Here is a 20228-nt window from a genome sequence, read left to right as displayed (position 1 = left end):
TCATGACTTTATTTTTTTTTTTTTAATTTTTTTTAACGTTTTATTTATTTTTGAGACAGAGAGAGACAGAGCATGAACGGGGGAGGGGCAGAGAGAGAAGGAGACACAGAATCGGAAGCAGGCTCCAGGCTCTGAGCCACCAGCCCAGAGCCCGATGCGGGGCTCAAACTCACGGACCGCGAGATCGTGACCTGAGCTGAAGTCGGACGCTTAACCGACTGAGTCACCCAGGCGCCCCCATTCATGACTTTAAATACCATCTGTGTGGCTTTTTTGAAAGTAGTTTTATTGAGGGGTACCTGGGTGGCTCAGTTGGTTAGCATCTGACTTCAGCTCGGGTCATGATCTCAACAGTTGATGGGTTCGAGCCTCACATCCGGCTCTCTGCTGTCAGCCTGGAGCCTGGATTCTGAGTCTCCCTATTTTTCTGCCCCTGCCCTGCTCATGCTCTGTCTTTCTCTGTCCCTCAATAATAAAAAAGTTTTATTGAAATATAGTTAGTATAACATTAAGTTACTTAAAGGTGTACAGTATAATGATTTGATCTATGTATGGTGAAATGATTACCACAATAAGTTAACATCCATCACCTCACATAGTTACAGATTCTTTTTTTCTTGAGATGAGAACTTTAAAGATCTCTCTTAACAACTTTCCAATGTACAATATAGTATTTAATGTACTAATATACTACTAATATAGTATAAGAGCACTAAGCTTCACATTACATCCCCAGGACTTATTTATAACTGGAAGTTTATGCCCCTTGGCCACCTTTCTCATTCCTCCATTCCACCTCTACCTGCCCATACCCCCTGCCTCTGGCAACTCTTAATCTGTTCTCTGTTTCTATGAGTTTGGGTTTTTTTTAGATTTCACATATAAGTGAGAACATAACAGTATTTTGTCTTCATCTTGACTTGCTTCACTTAGCATAATGCCCACAAGGATGAATGGATTAAAAAAAAAAAGTACGTACATGTGCTGGGATATCATGCAACCATAAAAAAGGAAACCCTACCACTTACAACAACATGGATGGACCTCAAGGACCATCTGTACATCTTGAATCCTAGTTTGTTTGTTTTTTTTTAGCTTTTTAATGTTTATTTATTTTGAGAGAGAGAGACAGACAGCGAGCAGGGGAGGGGCAGAAAGAAAGGGAGACACAGAATCTGAAGCAGGCTTCAGGCTCTGAGCTGTCAGTACAGGGCCCGATGTGGGGCTCAAACTCACAAACTGTGAGATCATGACCCGAGCCAAAGTCGGACACTCAACCGACTGAGCCACCCAGGCACCCCTTGACTCCTAGTTTTTTATCTTAGCCTAAACCTTTCAGCACCAGATTCAGATATCTGACTGCCTCCCTCTCCCCTGTCTAATTGGCATCTCAAACTTAAAATGGCCACGCAAACTGATTTATCTCCCAAACCAACGCATCTTACAGTCTTTACTGTCTGAGTTAAAGGTACCTACATTTACTCAGCTGCCAAAAACCTTGGAGTCATCATAGATACCTTTCTTTTTTTGAGATTTTATTTTTAAGTAAAAGTACACCAGCCAGGCTCCCCATCTTGGATATCTTTCATTCTCACATCGAGAGAATGAGAATGAGAATCCAAACCATCAACAGATCCTGTCAGTTTTATCTTAAAAACATATCCAGAATCTACCTATGTCTTAACACTTCCATTGGTACCACCTGGTCCAAGCCATCATCGCTTGCCTGGATTACTGCAATAGCCTCCTAAGTGATCTTTGTGCTTATATCCTGTGTGGAGGATTCTCTACACAGTAGCCAGAGTCAAGACTTCTACTTTCTGCTCAGACATTTCTTTGTTGTTTTGTTTTGTTTCCTTTGCTCAGACGTTTTCAATGGTTTCCATCTCATTTAGTCCTTTCACTGCCTCCAGGAACCTACTCCCAAGGCCCATGTTACCTATGGACCAAACATCCAACCATTTACCCCAGCCACCCTAATTTAGCTCAGTGGCTTCCTTGCTTTCCTTCTGACACATCAAGCAAACTTCCATCTCAGGATGTTCGTACCTGCTATACTGGCTGCAGAGCTCTTCCCTAGGTATTCCTATGGCTCTCTTCCTCCCCTCCTTCAATTCTTGCTTCTTCCCCTAACATTTCTGTAATAGCAGCCTCTCTCTCTCTCTCTCTCTCTCTCTCTCTGTGTGTGTGTGTGTGTGTGTGTGTAGGTAGGTTCCATGCCCAATGTGGGGATCAAATTCACAACCCTGAGATCAAGAGTCACATTCTCTACCAACTGAACCAGCCAGCCACACCCACTCCTTCTGTGGTGGTTTTAAAATAACTCCATAAAATTTTTGATAATCCTTGGGATGCCTGGGTGGCCCAGTCAGTTAAGTGTCCAGCTCTTGATAAGGGCTCAGGTCATGATCTCGTGACCTAACAGCGCAGAGCCCACTTGGGATTCCCTCTCTCCCTCTGTCTCTGCCCCTCCCCTCACTTGCTCTCTCTTTAAATAAATAAATAAACATTTTTTTAAATTAAAAAAAAAGTATATATCTCCCTTAAGAAGTGAAGGCTAATTCCCTTCCCCTTGAATGTGGGTTGGATATTCATGTAATTTTAACAAATACATGGCAGAACTAACTATGTAATTTCTAAGACTAGACCAAAAAAGCATTGCTGCCTCCTTTGGTCTCTCTTGGGTCACTCTCTCTGGGAGAAACCAACTGCCATGTAGGGAGGACCCTGAGGCAGGAGATCCTTTCCTATGGAGAGGTCCACCTGGGGAGAACAGCCTCCTACCAACAGCCATGTGAGTGAGTCATCTTGGAAGTGGATCCTCCAGTCCCAGTCAAGCCTTCATGTGACTGTAGCTACAGCCAACATTTATACTACAACCTCGTGAGAGGCAGTGAGCCAGAACCATCCAACTAAGCCACTATCAAATTCCTTATCCACAGAATTGTGTGAAAATAAATGTTGTTTTAAGCTTGCTAAGTTTGAGTGTAATTTATTATGAATACATAACATACATCCATCTCTTTCTATTCCCCTCAACCCAGATTTATTTTTCCCCATTTTAATTATCACCATCTGATACATTATGTATTTCCCCACTGGAATTATACCATTATAATAAAGACTTTGTTTTATTTACTCCTATTTCCAACAATGTCTTGCACAAAGTAGCTGCTTGGTAAATATATGTTGGATCAATGGAGATCTAGATCTGTCTTTGTCTCTGTGAGGTATAGAATCAGATGGGAGCTAAGTGAGGGTATGAGAGACATCCTTTCTTCTTCACAGATGAAGAGAGAGATAAACCAGGTCCCAGTAAAGCTTCTTGCTTCCCCTCAACCCTTCCCAGTTGTAACCCTCCTGGTCTGGACCCCCAAGATAGGTTTACTATGCTTGACTAATGATTGATTCCTTTCTTTGGGTGAAGCTGCTCAGTCCCTTACCCCTCTCCTCCTCTGCCCCTTGTGAAGCAATCTCCAAAACTCCCAGAACTAGAATTTCTCCAAGCCAGTTCCTACCTTTCCAAGAAGAATCTTACCATCTATCTCTATCCAGGCACCTCCTGTTCTCTGAGCACAGAAGGGGAAATGGGTGTATGGGGAGCAAGCTGGCCATATGAGTTCTGCAAAGCTCTACTCTCTGCCAGGAGCCCCTAGGGCATGTTTGCCATGGCGTATTCAGATTCTCCCCTCTAGGCCCAGAGGAAGGGGCTTGATGCTTTCCAGGAGTATTCACACCACCCAAAGCCACTGGAGAGGGAGCATCAGTACTGAGGACAGTTGGATGACCAAGGCTTCTTGGGGGGTTGGGGTCTGACTGGCTGTCAGGTCTGAAATCTGAGCAGAACACTGGAGTGAGCCAAAGTTATGAGCAGTACTGAGCTTCAGTATGGCCAGAGATGGGCCAAAGAGAACAAGGACTTAGTGCCACAGTGGAATGTGGGTCAGGGACAAGTGTGGAGGATAGAGACAAGGAACGCAGAGGGGTGGGGCTCCTGGGTGGCTCAGTTGGTTTAGCGTCTGACCCTTGATTTTGGCTCAGGTCATGATCTCAAGGTTTGTGGGATCAAGCCCCAAGTTGGGCTCTGTGCTGACAGTGCAGAGCCTGCTTGGGATTCTTTCTCTCCCCTCTCTCTGCCCCTCCCCTGCTCTCTTGCTCTCTCTCGTCCTCTCAAAATGAATAAAAATAAACTTAAAACAAAAAAAATTTTTTTTTAACTTTAAAAAAAAAAAAAGAGCAGAGGGGTGTCACCTACCACAAGAATCTGGTGAGAAGAGCTAGTGGTCCAGGCCGGGGCAAGCTGGGTCTGAGAGGAGGGGACTGATTGGGGGAGGAGAAAGTAGGCAAAAGTCACACCTGAATTTCTGCCTCCTAGAGGAATCTTGGCCCTGGGAACAGTGCACCTCACTAAGTATGAGGTCAGGAGATGGCCCCTGGTACTGGGTGTGATATAGCCGAGTTTCATACTCATGCCAGGTGTCACCCCGACAGATACGGGTTGTTTTGTTCATTCATTTGGTAGGTCCACCCCCTTGGGCACAGGAAGCAACTGAGGAATGTATGAGGGTTCCTATGAGGAATGGGGTCCAGGCTGCTGGGAGAAGAAATTGTGGCCTGCTACTCAGGACAGTGGCAAAAGAAAATAAGAAATAAGAAATATGCATCTGGGGGATAACTAGAGTTAGGGTGGACCTGGAGTAGTTGGCTGAGGGGTCTAGAGATACAGACTGGAGTCACACACACAGGGTTGAGGATGTGCAAAATTCTAATCACTGTTGAAATGTGGTATGAGTACCAGAGGTTCATAATACTATTCACCATTCTTGTGTATATGTTTGAAAATTTCCATAATAGAAGGTCACAAGAGATTAAAAAGAAAAAAGTGTGACCATGTATCTGCATGTGGTATGTGTGTACCCTGCCATGGATGTGGACTCAGTTCAGAGACCTCTGAGTGCCAGAGTGCAGACATGTGAGTCCACCACCATGGGCACGTATTGCACAAACTGCAACCTCCCTGCGGTTGAGGACAGCACTTGTGCAGGGCAGGGGGAGAAGCATTTGCTCTGTGCAGACCCTCCATATTCATCTCAGTATCTTGCAGAGTGATTCCCCTTTCATGATCACAACCTGCCCAGGACATTGGCGCTGTAGTGTCTATGTTACCAAGTATGTGAGACAGGGCAGCTGTGTGCCCGAACTTGTGACAGTATGTGTTGGTGTGTGAACACGGCTGTTCGTGTGTGAATGCCAGGCACTGAGTGTGGATGTGGGGGGCACGACTTGTGGGTGTGGCGGGGCCCTGGTCCAGAGTCCAATGGTGTTAGACTCCTCACTCTCCTTCGAACGATTCCTGGCAGCTCTCCAGCGCCCCCTCCTCCCGTTCTGGCAGTGTGGAGGGGGAACACCTGTTGGGGGGCTGGGAGCGGCAGAGCCCCGGGGGGCCTCTCCCCCCGCGCCCCCGCCCGCCCTGCCCCTCTCCGGTCCCGCCCCCGCGGCCGCCACCAGCAGAGCGGCGCGTGAGCGCACCGCGGCCAGAAGAGCGCACCGCTGCGGGAGCGCACGGCTGGGGACCCCGCGCAGGGAGCAGAGCCGAGGTAGGGGCTGCCCGAGAGGCGGGCAGAGCAGAGGGAACGCCGTGGAGACGCCGGGGGCACCGGGGCGCGCCAGGCTGGTGAGTGCGGCCGCGGGCCGTGGGGAGCCAGAGAGCGGGCGTCAAGACCCAGCGGTCCTCAGCCCGCCCGGTCCGGGGCTCTGCCCCCCGCCACCCTCTGTCCTCGCGGCCCCTCAGTGCTAGCCCTCTGCGTTCTCTGCCCCGTCTCTCCGTCTGTTTTTCCCTGCCTCAGTCTCTGTCTCCCTCTATTTGCTGTCTCGCCTTCTTTCTAATCTCTCTTCTCTCTTCAGTCTCTGTCTCCTGCTGCGTCGGTCTTTCCCTCTCTCTCTCAACCACTGTCTCACTGTTTGTCTCTCTCCATCTCTGTCCCTGTCTCTCTCTCTGGACTACCTGTCACTCAGGTCTTGATATTTATCTCTTACTCCTCTCTCTGTCTCTTACCTTCCCTATCTACCCAATATCTCTATCAATCTCATCTCTCCCCACCTCTGTCTCTCTGTTCTTATCTCTACCTGATTATCTCTGTCTGTCCCCACCTGTCTCTCATTGTCTCTCTGTCCCATCTCCATTTCTCTTTCCGTATCTCTCCTATCATTGTCTCTCTTTCTGATCTCGCTTGCTCACTCTCGCTCTCTCCTCTCCTGTCCTCTCTGTTTCTTGGTCCTTGTCACCCTCTCTGATCTGCTCAGTCTTTACCTGTCCTCTGTCAATATCCATTTCTGTTTCTTTCGGTCTGGTCTCTTGTCTCTCCTGCTGTTTCTACCTATGTCTCTGACAATGTCTGGGAAATCTATCTTTTTGCCTTTTTTCCTATGGCCCCCTGCACTTCCTTGAATCAGTGACCACCTCCTCTTGTGCTGGGGGTTGTGGGGGCAGCAGGGCCCAACACTCATAATTCCCACCCCCACAGGCGGCCCTTTCCTCGGGGCCCCGCCTGGTGCCAGCCCCCCCACCAGCGGGGGGACTGCGCCTGGAAGCTGTAATGGAGGCCCTGCAGAGGCAGCAGGCAGCCCGACTGGCCCAAGGGGTGGGGCCATTGGCCCCTCAACGCCCATTGCCACCACCACTACCTCCCTTGCCTGGCCCTCGGACCCTGCAGGCCCCTGAAGGGGCCTTGGGGGAGGTTGGGACTGAAGAAGAGGAGGATGCGGAAGAGGATGAGGAAGGGGAGGAAGCCGGGGCAGAGGAGGAGGCAGCCGAGGAGAGCCGTCCAGGGACCCGGGGCCCCAGCTCACCTTCAAGTCAACCCCCTGGACCTCATCCCCATGAATGGACCTACGAGGAACAGTTCAAGCAGGTAGGACCCCCTACATGTCTGGCCCCCTCCCCTTCCTCCTCTCTGGGCAAAAGCAAAGCCAGGTGATTCGTAGCCCATCCACCCCCACTGCCCTCTGCAGGATGGAAAAACAGAGACACGGAGACCTGGAGAGAGACAGTGGGAGGACTGAAAGATAGATTGTGACAGGGAAGCAGAAAGAGACCTCCAGAGACATGGAAAGAAGTGCATAGACACACACTGAAAGGTGTAGGAGATGCCCAGAAATGTGGAGGCATGACAGACTGGAGGCTTTTGGTGAGGCTAGAAGGGAAAGTGGGGGGGTGTAGGAGCTTCAAGAATTCTTTTCAGGGAATGGGATCTGGGGAATGGGGATTCCAGTGCCTGCACCATCTTACCCTACCTTCTCACACATCAAGTAACAAGGTCATATTCCAGCAACCAGTGGGGGTTTCCTGGGCTGCATATTTCTGTCTCTGGAAGCAGGATGGAGGTTGCCACTCCTTTCCCAAGCTGATACCCTCATCTCTTCCCTGTCACATTGCCTCCATCCAAATCCTCTCCCTGGCCTGAGTTGTGTGGGTGACAGTTCCTAGCCTGTGATGGCCACACTATAGCCGCAGTGTGACTAAAGGGCTCCTGTACAGATGGGAGTGACAAGATCTTACTCTGAGAGCTTTAATTTGAGGTTCTTCCTCTCTGTGGAACCCATCTGGATGTTATTCTAAGGCACTACCTCAGGCTGTCACTATGAATGTATTATAAAGGGCTCTGACTCCAGGTGTGCTATTCTGGTGATATTACTCGGAGGATGTTGGTCTTGGGGACTTTTCCCAAAAGTGTTAATTTGCGGCTAGTACTCTGTGGCATTAATGTAAAACTTGGAGTGTTACTCGGTGCTCTGTTGCTCTAGTGACTGTTTCTTTTGGGTATAATTCTGGGGATTATTACTTGGGAGAGCATATGTATTACTTTTGGGGATCCATCTAAGACTTTGGGCTTAGTTCTTCTGGGGAGTATAGGTCTAAAGTGGATCTCTGGGTTTTGTTTTTTTGTTTGTTTTTAATTCTGAGAGTTCTTAGTGGGGAATGGAGTGTTACCTATTGGTATTACTCAGGGACTGTTATTCTGGGTAAATGACTGTTACTCCAGGGCTTGTTTCTGCTGGGTGGTATTTGGGAGGTGATACTGGAGATGGGGCTCCAGGTGACTGGGATGACCTCTGGGTCTTTCAAGTTCTGACCCTGCAGGTCCTGGGCGGTGTAGGGCCATTACCTCTGTGGCAGCTTCTGTAGTGGGTAGGTCACTGCCCCTGGAAACAGACCAGAAGTGGGGCTGAGGGGCCCCAGGTGTCAATCCAAGAGATTCCGAGCATCTACTCTGCCTGAACAATGGGTTAGAGGCATCTCAGTCCCTCATCCCCAGCCATGGCACACAGAGATGTGAAAAGGAAGAAGCCCTTGCAAGAATAAACAAGCGTGAATGAGCAAGCACCTCAGAGACATCTGTCAGCTTCCTCAGTATAGAACACAGTCCCAGTCTGACTTCCTTCCTGGGGATCTTTGCATGCCCTGGAAGGCAGGCTAAGCCTCCTAAGCTACCTTTAGTCCACTATTCCCCAGAGGGATGGTTTGAGCTTCCCAGGGCACCCCTGGCCAGTGGATCTCCGGTCTCTGTGTGTGTTAGGAAAAAGGGCCCCTCCCTGCGCCCAGGGGGAGAGAGTCTAATGCCAGGGAGTCCACATTTCAGACCCTACTCACCCCTTTAGCTGAGAACCCTTATTCAGGATTTAACCTGAGTTGGGGTCCCAGGGGGAGGGGGGGAAGTCAGTGGAGCTGAAAAATGACCTCAGTCCTTCCCCAGCTGTACGAGCTTGATGCAGACCCCAAGAGGAAGGAATTTCTGGATGACCTGTTTAGCTTCATGCAGAAGAGGGGTGAGTGGGATGATGTAAGGGAAGGACCCCCACCTACCAGTTTTGAGGAAGGGAGACCCCAGGGTTTAGTCCCCAGGTTGGCTCCTCTCTGCAGAGGCCTGAGCTTGGCAACACCTAGCCTTTGGGCCCTCGATAGCGTCTTTAACCTCTGACCCTGCCCCCCTCCTCCACCCAGGGATTAATTAGTGGCCAGCCCACTGGCAGGTTAATGAGTGTGGGATCAATTGGGAGGGTGGGAGGGGAAATGGTTGGGGGCTGGCCTGGGGGGTTCCCAGGATTGGGGGGTTGGGAATGCCTTGTTCCTCTTTCAGTGGCCCTTCGTCCAGCCTTGTCTCTCCTCAGTTTCCCCTTGCTTCAGGCAGGGGACATCCAATATGCTCTACAGCAGAAAGGACTGGGATTAGACTGAAGGAAGGACTTCTAAAGGGTAGGCTGGGGGTCATGTGAGTTGGGGTTGTGGAGGAGGAGGAATTCCTTTCCAGGAATCTCAGAAATAGAAGAAAATGCAAGGGTCCAGGAGGAGATCAGGGTGGGCGGCAGTCCATCACTTAGGCTTCTCCCCAGATTCATGGGTCCGAAGACTGACTCATTATCTCTCTCTACAAAGCTAATTAACTCACTTGGAGCTTGGCCTGATAAGCCACTAATTAACTGGCTGCACTGCACCCCCCTCCTTTAGTGCAGCTGCTGGTCAAAGTCCCTCAGCTCCCACCACAGGCCCAGCACCCCTTTTGGGATCCTTTCTAACCAGGGACCCTCAGTGGGGTCCCAGGTCTTTTTGGTCCCCAGGGAGGCCCAGTCATTCTGGCCCCAGTGTCCCCTCCCTGACCCTCCCTGGGAGGTCTCCCTTCCACTGGGGAAAGTGGGGTAGAGTGGTCTGAGCAGATCCCAGCATTCCCTCCATCACCCTCAGGACGGGAGCTCTGCCTCCCTCTGGTCCTTGCCTCCCTCTGCTCCCTCTGCTCCCTCTGCGGGAGGGGGAGGGTGCGGGGGGGCGGGGGGGGGGAGGAGGTCCCGTGGGACCGATAATTTCCCCACATTAATCAGGCCGCAGCTAATTGTTCGGGTCCAAAGGAGGCGGCGGAAGGGGACGGGATCGGTAAAGAATTAACTGGGGCCCATCGCTCAGAGCAGACAGGCCCCTTTGTCAGGACTGGCCGGCGGGGGCGGCGCGAGCTACGGAGTTGGCGAGCCGAGGCGGGGGCTGCTGCTTCTCCCATCCGCCACTTCCGCCATCCCCCATTCTCTGGCAGCCACCCCGGGGCCGCTGCTTAGGGGAGTTCAGCTCTTCAGCACTGTCAGGAAGTCCTTACTACGGTCTACCCTAGGGGTTGGCAAACTAAAGCCGGTTGGCCAAATCTAGCCGCCTGAGAGATAAGCATGGTTTTTACATTTTTAAATAGTGAAAAAAATTAAAAGACGAATAACATTTCAGAACGTGTGAAATTCGAATTTCAGAGGCTGTAAATAAAGTTTTTATTGGAACACAGCCGGGCCCATTCCTTTAAATATCCTCCATAGCTGCTTTCAAGCTATAATGGCAGAGTGGAGTAGTTCTGAAGGGGAGGTTTGGCCCTCAAAATCTGTATGTAATATTTACCGTCTGGACCTTAACAGAAGAAGTTTGCCGACCCCTGATCTAGCTTCCTGTCCTTCCTGCTACAAGCCAGATCTTGGGAGCTCTGTGGGCTCCGCCTGGAATCCCCCTTACCCCTCCCTCCCACTTCCCTTTTCTCTGAGATCCCGTCCTGTACCCTGGCCTCCAGGCAACCGACTCCTTCAGTCCTTGAGGATGTCCGCAGACAGGGTCTTAGTCCTAGTATTCTGACTCTCTGCCTACCTCTCACCAGGGACGCCAGTGAACCGCGTGCCCATCATGGCGAAGCAGGTGCTGGACCTGTACGCGCTGTTTCGCCTGGTGACAGCCAAAGGCGGCCTGGTGGAAGTCATCAACCGCAAGGTGTGGCGGGAGGTCACGCGCGGCCTCAGCCTGCCCACCACCATCACGTCGGCAGCCTTCACTCTACGCACCCAGTGAGGCCAGGCGCGCGAGCGGAGGGGGCAAGGAGCGGGAAAGGGGTCGCAGGACGTGGAGGGCCCAGGGGCGGGCGTTTCATTGTGGGACTTGATCAGTGGGATCCAGCCTCCCATCTACCCCGCCTCGTCCGTCCGCCCCTAGGTACATGAAGTACCTGTACCCGTACGAGTGCGAGACGCGGGCGCTCAGCTCCCCAGGGGAGCTCCAGGCAGCCATCGACAGCAACCGGCGCGAGGGCCGTCGTCAGGCTTACACCTCCGCCCCGCTCTACGGCTTAGCTGGGCCTACACCTCGGGGTACTCCCGGCCAAGTCTCCGTTCCTGGCCCCGCCCCGCCCACGCCCAGCCCACGCCCTGCCCAGGGCTCCGCCTCCGGCCTGCCTGCTCACGCCTGCGCGCAGCTGAGCCCGAGCCCCATTAAGAAAGGTGTGAGGGGACAGGGTCTGAGATTTGGGTGTCTGTGTGACCTGGGGGTGCGCTGAGATACAGAGAACATTAAAATGTGGGGAGTCTGAAGTCTGAGAGGCATTGAAGTCTGTAGTAAGGACTGACAGGGCACTGAAGTTTGCTGCACGCGAAGGTTTAGGGGTCCTCAGGTTTGAGGGTCAGTGAAACCCTGGAAGGTCTGGGGTACGGGTTACTGCGGTGTGGGCCTGAAGCTCGGGAAAAGGTCCTTTATCTAGAGGAACTCCATTCCACATCTGTCCACCTAGGGCTCCCATTGGCATGTAGTTTTTGCCTCCTGTGGTCTGTATTATTTAATAACTGAGAGCAAGGAAAGGCCCTAATTGTCTTGGACCAACCTAGACATGTATATATTGGCCCTTTGGGCTCTCCAGCTTCAGAGCCTCAGGCTGAGACTCTGGATGGGAGGGAAAATTGAACTTGGTGCTTGAGCTTGGGTGACTTCCCTTCACCCCAGCCCTAGGGGGAGAACCAAATGCAGAGGCAGAGTTGGTTGGGCCATGGGAGTTGACTGACCTGTTCTTCCAGAGGAAAGCGGAATTCCAACCCCTCGACTGGCACTGCCTGTGGGCCTGGCTTTGGGACCTGCAAGGGAGAAGTTGGCACCAGAGGAGCCCCCCGAGAAGAGGGCTGTTCTGATGGGGCACATGGACCCACCTCGACCTGGAGCTCCCCCTAGTTTCCTGCCCCGTGGCAAGGTTCCCCTGAGGGGTGAGCAGGGGCTTGTTGCTGAGAGGGCTTCGGGCCTATACACTGAGGGAGGACAGACCCATCACCTAATAGGTGTTGGAGGTGGGACAGATAAATCCCTCAATAGACAACTGTGTGATTATAGGTGTGGGGCTGAAGTGGAATGGGGGCTGTCTGTAAGGATGGAGGGGGGAGCTTGAAAGTCTGAAGTCTGATTCTCCAAAATGTGACTCCCCTGTCCCTCCTGGACAGAAGAGCGGCTGGATGGGCCTCTCAATCTGGCAGGCAGTGGTATCAGCAGTATCAACATGGCCCTAGAGATCAACGGGGTGGTCTACACTGGTATGGGTACTGCAGGCTGTCTACACTGGCATGAGGTCAGGGGTATTTGCTCTGGCATGGGGATTTTAGATTTTCTCAGCTAGCATGAGGTTCAGGGATATCCAAACTTGCATGGGTAATGTGGGGTTCATGGGATTGCTACAATGGCATGGGTTAAAGGGTGTCTACAATGGCATGGGGTCTAAGGCATGACCTCTCTGGCATGGATACCATGGGATGTCTGCCTTGTCATGGACCTATGTATCAGTGTAAATATTTCTTGTTTACCTGTTTGAGGGTATCTATATTGCCATAGGAGTCTCTAACTGACCTAAGGAGCTTGTCCACATTGGTTTGTGGCAGGGATATGTGTGTGGTGTTGTAATAATCAGGACACTGACTTTTGTTTTCCTCTTCTGTTTCTGTGCCTACCTCCTCCTGCCTGTGTTTTCCCTCCACCACCTCCTCACCCCTTTATCAGGTGTCCTCTTTGCTCGCCGCCAGCCTGTGCCAGCTTCCCAGGGCCCAACCAACCCTGTACCCCCACTCCCTACAGGGCCACCTTCCAGCACTTCACCCTGAGAACTCCCACTCAGAATTAAGAGTCCCAGCCCCAATGCTGAGTGGGGCCCCCCTCACCTTGATTCTTCTAGGGCACCCAGTCTAGGACCCAGCCCTGGGAGATGACATCCCCACCCCCACCCATCCATGCCCTGTGGACTTGAAGCCAAAGAGTTTTCTTTTGATGTTACATCTACCTCATTGTAAAGGGAGAGCACCTCCTCCCTGGCCAACTCCAGCAGCATCTACCAAAGAGTTCTGCCCTCCCTAACCCCCATCATTTCCTCATGTGCCTCCCTGTGTCAGTGTCATCTCTAGGACCCCACCTCTTCAAATCAGACCTGCTTCTCCTCAGAAGCCAGGTGAAGGGTTAGGTTGGGGTGTTGTGAAGGAGATATCCCTCAGGTCACATCTGAATAATAAAGCTGCAGTCCCTCCCTCTCCAGTGCCTCTTCTTGTTTGGGTCTGGGGGTTGGGAGGAATTATGTGGTATACACAGGTTGTTTTTGGGCCAGGGGTTCTCAAGAGGGGAAGACAGAATAGCAAAGGGCCGTGAAAGTAGAGGGGCTGGGTTTCATGATTCAGACTGCCTGGGTTCAAATCCTGATTCTGCTACTATAGTGCGGAGTGGCCTTGGGCAAGGCATTAGTCAATTGAACCTTAGAAGACTCCTAAAGATCATGGTATCTCACGGAGTCTCCTACTGATCTATGGGAATGGACCAATCCTGAAATAATAGGTGTATTTATATCGGCAACCTCGGGGAATAGGGTAGGAAACGTCTCTGGTACCCTTCAATTAGAAGAAGAAAAGTAAAAGTTTGGACAAGCAGGAACTGGAAACTAGGACAGAGCCTGATAGGTAGTCGTTGCCTTGGTAACCAGACAGCTTTTGACACCTTTCGCTGGCCCTGCCGGTCACTTCCGGCACCCGAGGGCTGAGTCGTAACGTCACTTCTCGTATTGAGGGATGCCCCCGCGCTCTGATTAGCCAGCCTTCTCTATTTGGCCGGACGTCCCGCCCTCTGCCTGTTCCTCGTCTGAGGCGGGGGCGAGGTAGCTATGGCGGCTGTCAGCGACGTGCAGCGGCTACAGGCCCGTGTGGAGGAGCTGGAGCGCTGGGTGTACGGGTCTGGCGGGCCGCGCGGCTCGCGGAAGGTGAGTGATCTGGGATCCAGTGCTGCCTTTCTGGGGCAGAGCAAGAGCGGCCTACTGGCATGGTCCTCGGGATAGGTGCAACCGCTCCAGCCTCGTCGCCCGCAGCCAGACCTTTGGAATAACAAAGGTTCGAAACCTTTCGGAGCTTATCGGACCCACGGGCTCCATTTCCATGGAGGACACTCAGCGTTATTAGGACCGATTGCGATGGGCTCATTGTAAACTGTGACTAAGACTGCCTCTGTCCTCTCGGGCTGGAGACCTAACACACTTGAAAATCTGACTAACGAGAGTTTCTGTAAGAGCTGAAGTCCACAATGGAAGGGCTGGCATAGAGCCCTGCGTAATCAATTGCTAAATATTGTGCAGAAAGAGGTCCGTGGGACACTGGAGGGCGCAGAGCAAAGGTGGATAAGGAAGGCTCCCGGAATGAGAGATGAGGTCTGAGAGAGCCAGAATTAGAGGGAAGGGATTGGATACCCGGTGGGTTGTTGTTTTTTTTGTTTGTTTGTTTGTTTGTTTGTTTGAGTTTATTTATTTAGAGGCGACAGTGGGGGGGGGGGGGGGAGGCGGGCCAGAGAGAGAGAGAATGAGAGAATCCCAAGCAGGCTCCCTGCTGTAGGCGTGGGGGTGGGGGGGTGGCTGGATTCCACCAACGGTCATACCATGACCTGAACCAAAACCAAGAGTCCCACACCTAACCCACCGAGCCACCAGGGGCCAGAATACCGGGTGTTTAGATATGGATGGAACACTCCTTCACACCAGTGACTGAATTTTGACAACCGTGAACCTTAGTTCTCCTACCCTCTCCCCCCCCCCCCCCCACCTTTTTTTTAATATAGGAAGACCTTTTACTGAAGGTAGAGTGTCAGGCATACCCTGGAGTTAGATGCATCAGAGATAATGATGTCTGTTTGTATACTTCTTATGGAATTGTCACTAGCAGATTGTGCCCCATTTGAGAACTGATTTTTCAAAACATATTCTCCCTTTGACATCCATGACAAAAATCCTCCTTGTTTTCCTTCTACCTCTGTGGCTGTTGCTGCTTAGTCCCATTTGCCTCCCCATATATTTGACCCTTGAATATTAGCATTCTTCACCCCATATTCTAAAACCTGGGTAAGATCATTCACTTTCATAGCCTCTCCCTCTATTTGATCCTTTAATATGGGAATTCCTTACCTTCTACCCCTAGAGCCTAGGTAGGTTCAGCCAGAGAGGTAGGAACCAGGTTATGCTAATGTCCTATAAACTCTAACATAGTTAATTACCTTCCCAATCAGACTTGAAACTTCCCAGAGACTACATGACTATCTCCCCCTTCACACTGAGGATTCCCAGAAGGTGGGGTTGCATCTCCTTTAAAACAAGAGAAAGGGGCGAACCTATTTTGCTGGGATAAAGAGATTTGGGAGATGAAGGAATGGGGGTTCTTTACCTCTTTCAAGCCTTGGTCAAGCAGCGAACCTTGGAATTAACTTTCAGTCCCCTTGCAGGTGGCTGATGGCCTGGTCAAGGTACAAGTGGCTTTGGGGAACATTGCCAGCAAGAGGGAGAGGGTGAAGATTCTGTACAAAAAGAGTAAGTGATTCCATAGGGTGCCTGCCTTCCCTCCTTCCCATGCCTATGCTTCCTGGGACCTGGCCCTTGCCTTCCAGCCCAGTAGGTCATTGGAGTCACTCTATGGGGATAGAATGTGAAGATATTTCCCTGCTGAAGTGGTGTCATGGGGTGTGATTTCTACTTTGTGGTTAAACTCCAAGCCCATGACAGTGTCATAAGTTATGGGATAAGGGCTCTGCCTCAAAAGTCCTCTGGTGAAGGAGGGAGGAGAGGTATAGTATTTCCACAGGCAAGGTTCAGAGGCAGGAAGGAAATTAGGCACTGAGAACCCAGGCTTGGCTCAGCCATGCCTTTTTGATTATGTCAGAGCCAGCAACCTAAAAATCAGAAAAGGCTCTCACTTGTCTTGGTGGCACTGAGGAGCAAGTGGCCTTCCACTTTTGGTGAAGATAGGTCAGTGGGAATGCTGAGGGTTCCAGGATAGTGGAGGCAATTGTGTTCCCAGCTGTAAAGGCTGAGTTTGGCCAGGAGGTATTCACAGGGGAGAGACAGGGAGGTGGGGCCCAGTGGAAGCCTGCTGATAGATACTGTGGGTGTCATCTCCTCACTCAAGGCTCTCCCCGAAGTTGATCACTAATATCCTTCTAATATCCTTCATAAGACAGATTTCCCACACCCCACCCCTATGCCATTTTCTGTTTTGCTTCTTTTCTAGTTGAAGACTTGATCAAATATCTGGATCCTGAGTACATTGACCGCATTGCCATACCTGATGCCTCTAAGCTGCAGTTTATTTTAGCAGGTAGTGCTGGCCAATCTGTGCACATGCATCTGGGGATTATGGATTATGGGGGAAGTTGGGCATGGAGATGGCTTCCCTGCCAGTCTTCTCATGGATACAGCACTGGAAGCTGCAGTCTAAAATTCTGGCCTGGCTCTTGGCTGAGGCCTGAGGTCATCCTGTGGTCTTCTAGTGAACATTGGGTATGGTATACTCCTGAGCCAGCTGAGGCCATGGTGCCAGCAACACTGGGAACTACTTCAGTTTTCTAACAGTGGTCTGCCTCTAGGATCTTCCTTCAGAACCTTCCTCACTTCTGCTCACTAGATAAAGGAGCTTCTAGGAAAGGGTGGGAGCAGAGAACATTGCATTTGGGAGAGGTGAGAATATTGGCACGGGTTTCAGCATTTTCCTTTCATGTGAGAAGGCACAGGTGTTTCAGAGTTCTAGGCAGGAACTATTCACCTGGCAATGTCTGCTGCTCAATTTAGTCAATCACTCCATGAGGTAGGGTTTGCCAAGTACCTGTGTTTGTTAATTCATTCAGAAGATGTTTAATGATCATTTTCTGTGATCCAGACCATCCTCAGTGTGAGGCATACAGTGGTGAACCAGAATGCCCCTGAACCATTGCCGCGGCTCAGGTGCCAAGTTCAGGAGATCTTTTCCTATATTAACTCTGGAGTCCAGCCTTTCCTTCCCTCCCTGGCCACTGTCTGCCTGGATTCACTGAGTTTGTTATAGCAGGCTAGAGGAAGAGGCCTTAGAGTTAAAACTTCAAGAAAGGTGGTATTTGGGGAAACCTAGAGGCTCCTTGGGTTCAAGATGGGTCATACCAGAGGCATCTAGGAGAGGTGGGAGCAGAATGGGGGACTGTGCACCTAGAGAAGGGGGCAGTGAGCAGAGTAGCTGCCCCATGCTGCAGGACTCAGCCATCTACCCTGTCAGGTCCTCAGTCCCTTGCATGGAAGTAGCAGTGCCCAGGTTTGCCTCACTGCCACTATCTTGTCTGTTTATGTCTCAGAGGAGCAGTTTATCTTATCCCAGATTGCACTCCTGGAACAGGTGGAGGCTTTGGTGCCTATGCTGGACAGCGCTCACATCAAAGGTACCTCTTTAGGTCTGCAGCTCTACCACTCTGCTTGGGGAGGTGGGTGGATGGACAGGACTTCCTTGTGCTTCAGGTTCCCTGGGTTCAAGCTAAGTCTGCTCCTTGTCTTTACCTCAACCCTGGGGATACCTATCATCTGCATTGGGATGAAAATTGCCAGAGCAGAGAATTCGTTTTCAGAACCTCAGGCAGTTTGGGCCTAAGGACACTAGTGTAAGTCCAGCAGCTCCCAACTCTGAGTATTTCTTTTACCTTCTACCTCACCCCTCAGCATCTGTCCTTTAGGCTGCTACATAGCCCAGATTTTACTATAAGAGTTCCTGCCAGGTGTGTGAATGTGTATAAATTCTTCCTGCCGCACTGTTGAGAACAGTCCCTGGGCCTGAGTTTTGACAAACAGACAGTGACTTTAATTGAATCCAGATATCCATCTTGTCTGTCTCTGGAGGTATTTTTTCCTGTTCCCCCTCCCTACCCCTGATCAGCTATCTGCTGAGCATTTGACAACCTTAAGCTATAGGCTCAGCATGGTGGCCAGGGCTCTGGGTGTTGGATTCTAGGTGTCCAGCTTAGGAACCTTGCATTCATCCTCAGCCCACCTTCAGGCTCCCTCTTCTAGGCAGACCTGGACCCACTGGACTGAGAGCAAAGGAACAGATCCCATAACAGGCAAAGCTGTCTTTACCTCACCCTGCTTACAGCATTGGGGTGGGGGTATGGGGCAACTCTGGGGACCCCAAGGTTTATTTTCTCCTAGGGCCCTGTATCCCCACCGCACCCCCCACCCCTGCCTTGGGTCCGAGAGTAAGACTGGGATGGGCAGGGAGCCACACCACCACCTTTAGCTGCAGTGGTCGATGAAGCCTGGTGTTTGCTTAGCTTCTCCACTCAATACTCTAATCCTGCTGAAGACCTAATAGACTATTGAACAGTCCCGGGGGAAGGCACAAGCATCATCGGGCAGTATGCGTTGTGTTTTACAGCCGTTCCTGAGCATGCCACCCGCCTGCAGCGCTTGGCCCAGATCCACATCCAGCAGCAGGTATGGGAGGGGAGAGGACTGGAAGAGAATGACGTGGCGAGGCTCCTAGTCCCCACTGCTGCCGCCTGGGCAAGCAGCCTCAGGCTACCCTGATGTCAGCTCCAGGGGAAACCTGAGGGTTTATCCTTTTATCTTCCTCGGCTTTAGAGAGGGAAAGGGACTTGCTTGGCCACATCGGGATCTCTTGACTCTCCGAGTAGGACTATTCTGAGATACCAGAAGATTGATGATGGGAAGTACCCAAGAATTTCTGGGGATGGTGTGTCCTTGACTATGGGTGGAGGAGCTGATTTTGGTTTTTTGTTTTGTTTTGTTTTGTTTTGCCATTCCCAGGCCCCAAAGTTTAAAGAGGGTTCAAATATAGGGGGCAGGAGAGGAGGACACATACTAGCAGGAGTGTTTCCTTAAATGTGTGGTTCACTCCCCCTTAGGACTGCTGTTAGGGTACCCATCCTGGAGCCCCATTAGAAATTTCCTCCTTTTGACTCTGGGGTGAAACACTACCTTTTCTAGGCTTTATGGGCTGTGAAGGTCCCTGACGAGGCAGGAAAGTTAATGGGAAGTGGGGGCTTTATCCAACCCCTTTCTCTGCCATATGTTGTCCCCGTAGGACCAGTGTGTGGAGATCACTGAGGAGTCCAAGGCTCTCCTGGAGGAATACAACAAAACTGTATCCTTTCTGCTCAGCCAGGCCCCTGAGGAATGTTGTCCAAAGCCCTGTCCTTTTGTTCCATCTCCATCTCTGTCTCTTTCATCCCATCCCAGTCAACCTGTTTCCCTCCTCCCCTACCCTTTGGCAAATGCAAAATCTCTCCAGTCCCTCACTCAGGCTCCTGTTCTCACCTTGACCTGCCACCAGACAATTCTTCTCTCCAAACAATTTGTGCAGTGGGATGAGCTACTTTGCCAGCTAGAGGCCGCCAAGCAAGTGAAGCCAGCAGAGGAGTGATGGTTGCTCCCCATCCCAGGGTGGGCCAGGACAGCCAGGTTCCAGGGCCCTGTGTTAACCTGCCTTTGTAATAGGGCAGAGGCAGGTCTGTATTTATTGGATTCACAGCCTACTTGTCTGTATTCAGGGTCTCTGAGATCAGAGGTCTGGCTACTTGAGATTTGCTATTTGCACCCACTCCCCACATCAGTGTCCTATTCCAGTGACAATAAACTATAGAAATCACTGGAGCAGTGTGCCAACTTCCTGGTCTAGGATGGGAGTGGTGGTGAGGATGGGGGTGGTAGAAGGCAGAATTGTCAACCTTCCTAGTGGTTGGACCAGGAGGTATACTCATCCTGATCTGGCTTTCTGGGAGATGTAGAGTTCTCAGGACAAATGCTCTCATTTGATTGATATGAATGGAGTATTTATTTGTGTATCCATTTATCCCACATTTACCAAGTATCCTCTAAATGTCAGGTGCCATGGTAGGTGAGGAGGACACAGGTAGGGTCCACTTGATCCCTGCTCTGCACAGACTAGCTGGGGAGACAGTCAAAGAAAAGAGCAGTCCTACCAAGTGGGCACAAAACAAAAAGGAATGAGGGAGGCAGTCCTGGCGGGTGATATGTAGGATGTTTGAGAGCAAGGGAGTAGCATGTGCAAAGCAGAGAGGAACCTTGAGGTTTCTCTCATGGGAGTTTACTTGGTGCTATTAAGCGGGAAGAGGAGCCCAG

The 20228-nt window shown here is 51.1% G+C and overlaps 2 protein-coding genes across 10 annotated transcripts; both read left to right on the top strand.

Annotated features, from left to right (window-relative positions):
- Nucleotides 1-48: 48 nt before the first annotated feature.
- ARID3C (AT-rich interaction domain 3C) lies at nucleotides 49-13762 on the top strand. Of its 2 annotated transcripts, XM_060609432.3 has the most exons (7): nucleotides 49-6911; nucleotides 8754-8826; nucleotides 10677-10860; nucleotides 11006-11289; nucleotides 11857-12039; nucleotides 12271-12360; nucleotides 12821-13762. In XM_060609432.3, the coding sequence occupies exons 1-7, from the start codon at nucleotides 6597-6599 to the stop codon at nucleotides 12919-12921; spliced, it is 1230 nt and encodes a 409-aa protein (XP_060465415.1). In that variant the 5' UTR covers nucleotides 49-6596; the 3' UTR covers nucleotides 12922-13762. The 2 variants fall into 2 exon arrangements, with proteins under 2 accessions (XP_060465415.1, XP_060465413.1); XM_060609430.3 differs by lacking the exon at nucleotides 12271-12360.
- A 123-nt stretch (nucleotides 13763-13885) lies between these two features.
- DCTN3 (dynactin subunit 3) lies at nucleotides 13886-19734 on the top strand. Of its 8 annotated transcripts, XM_060609436.3 has the most exons (8): nucleotides 13899-14057; nucleotides 15560-15644; nucleotides 16342-16428; nucleotides 17432-17527; nucleotides 17679-17731; nucleotides 18502-18560; nucleotides 19171-19230; nucleotides 19420-19734. In XM_060609436.3, exons 1-8 carry the CDS (start codon nucleotides 13962-13964, stop codon nucleotides 19472-19474), a joined length of 591 nt encoding a protein of 196 aa, XP_060465419.1. In that variant the 5' UTR covers nucleotides 13899-13961; the 3' UTR covers nucleotides 19475-19734. The 8 variants fall into 8 exon arrangements, with proteins under 8 accessions (XP_078292857.1, XP_078292855.1, XP_078292856.1 ...); XM_078436732.2 differs by lacking the exons at nucleotides 19171-19230; nucleotides 19420-19734 and adding an exon at nucleotides 18708-18830 and having other exon boundaries at nucleotides 13895-14057; XM_060609438.3 differs by lacking the exon at nucleotides 17679-17731 and having other exon boundaries at nucleotides 13901-14057.
- The last annotated feature ends 494 nt before the right edge of the window (nucleotides 19735-20228 follow it).

Source organism: Panthera onca, chromosome D4 (genome assembly GCF_046562875.1).
Source record: "Panthera onca isolate mPanOnc1 chromosome D4, mPanOnc1 haplotype 2, whole genome shotgun sequence".
NCBI lineage: Eukaryota > Metazoa > Chordata > Mammalia > Carnivora > Felidae > Panthera > Panthera onca.
This window is presented reverse-complemented; position numbering and strand designations above follow the sequence as displayed.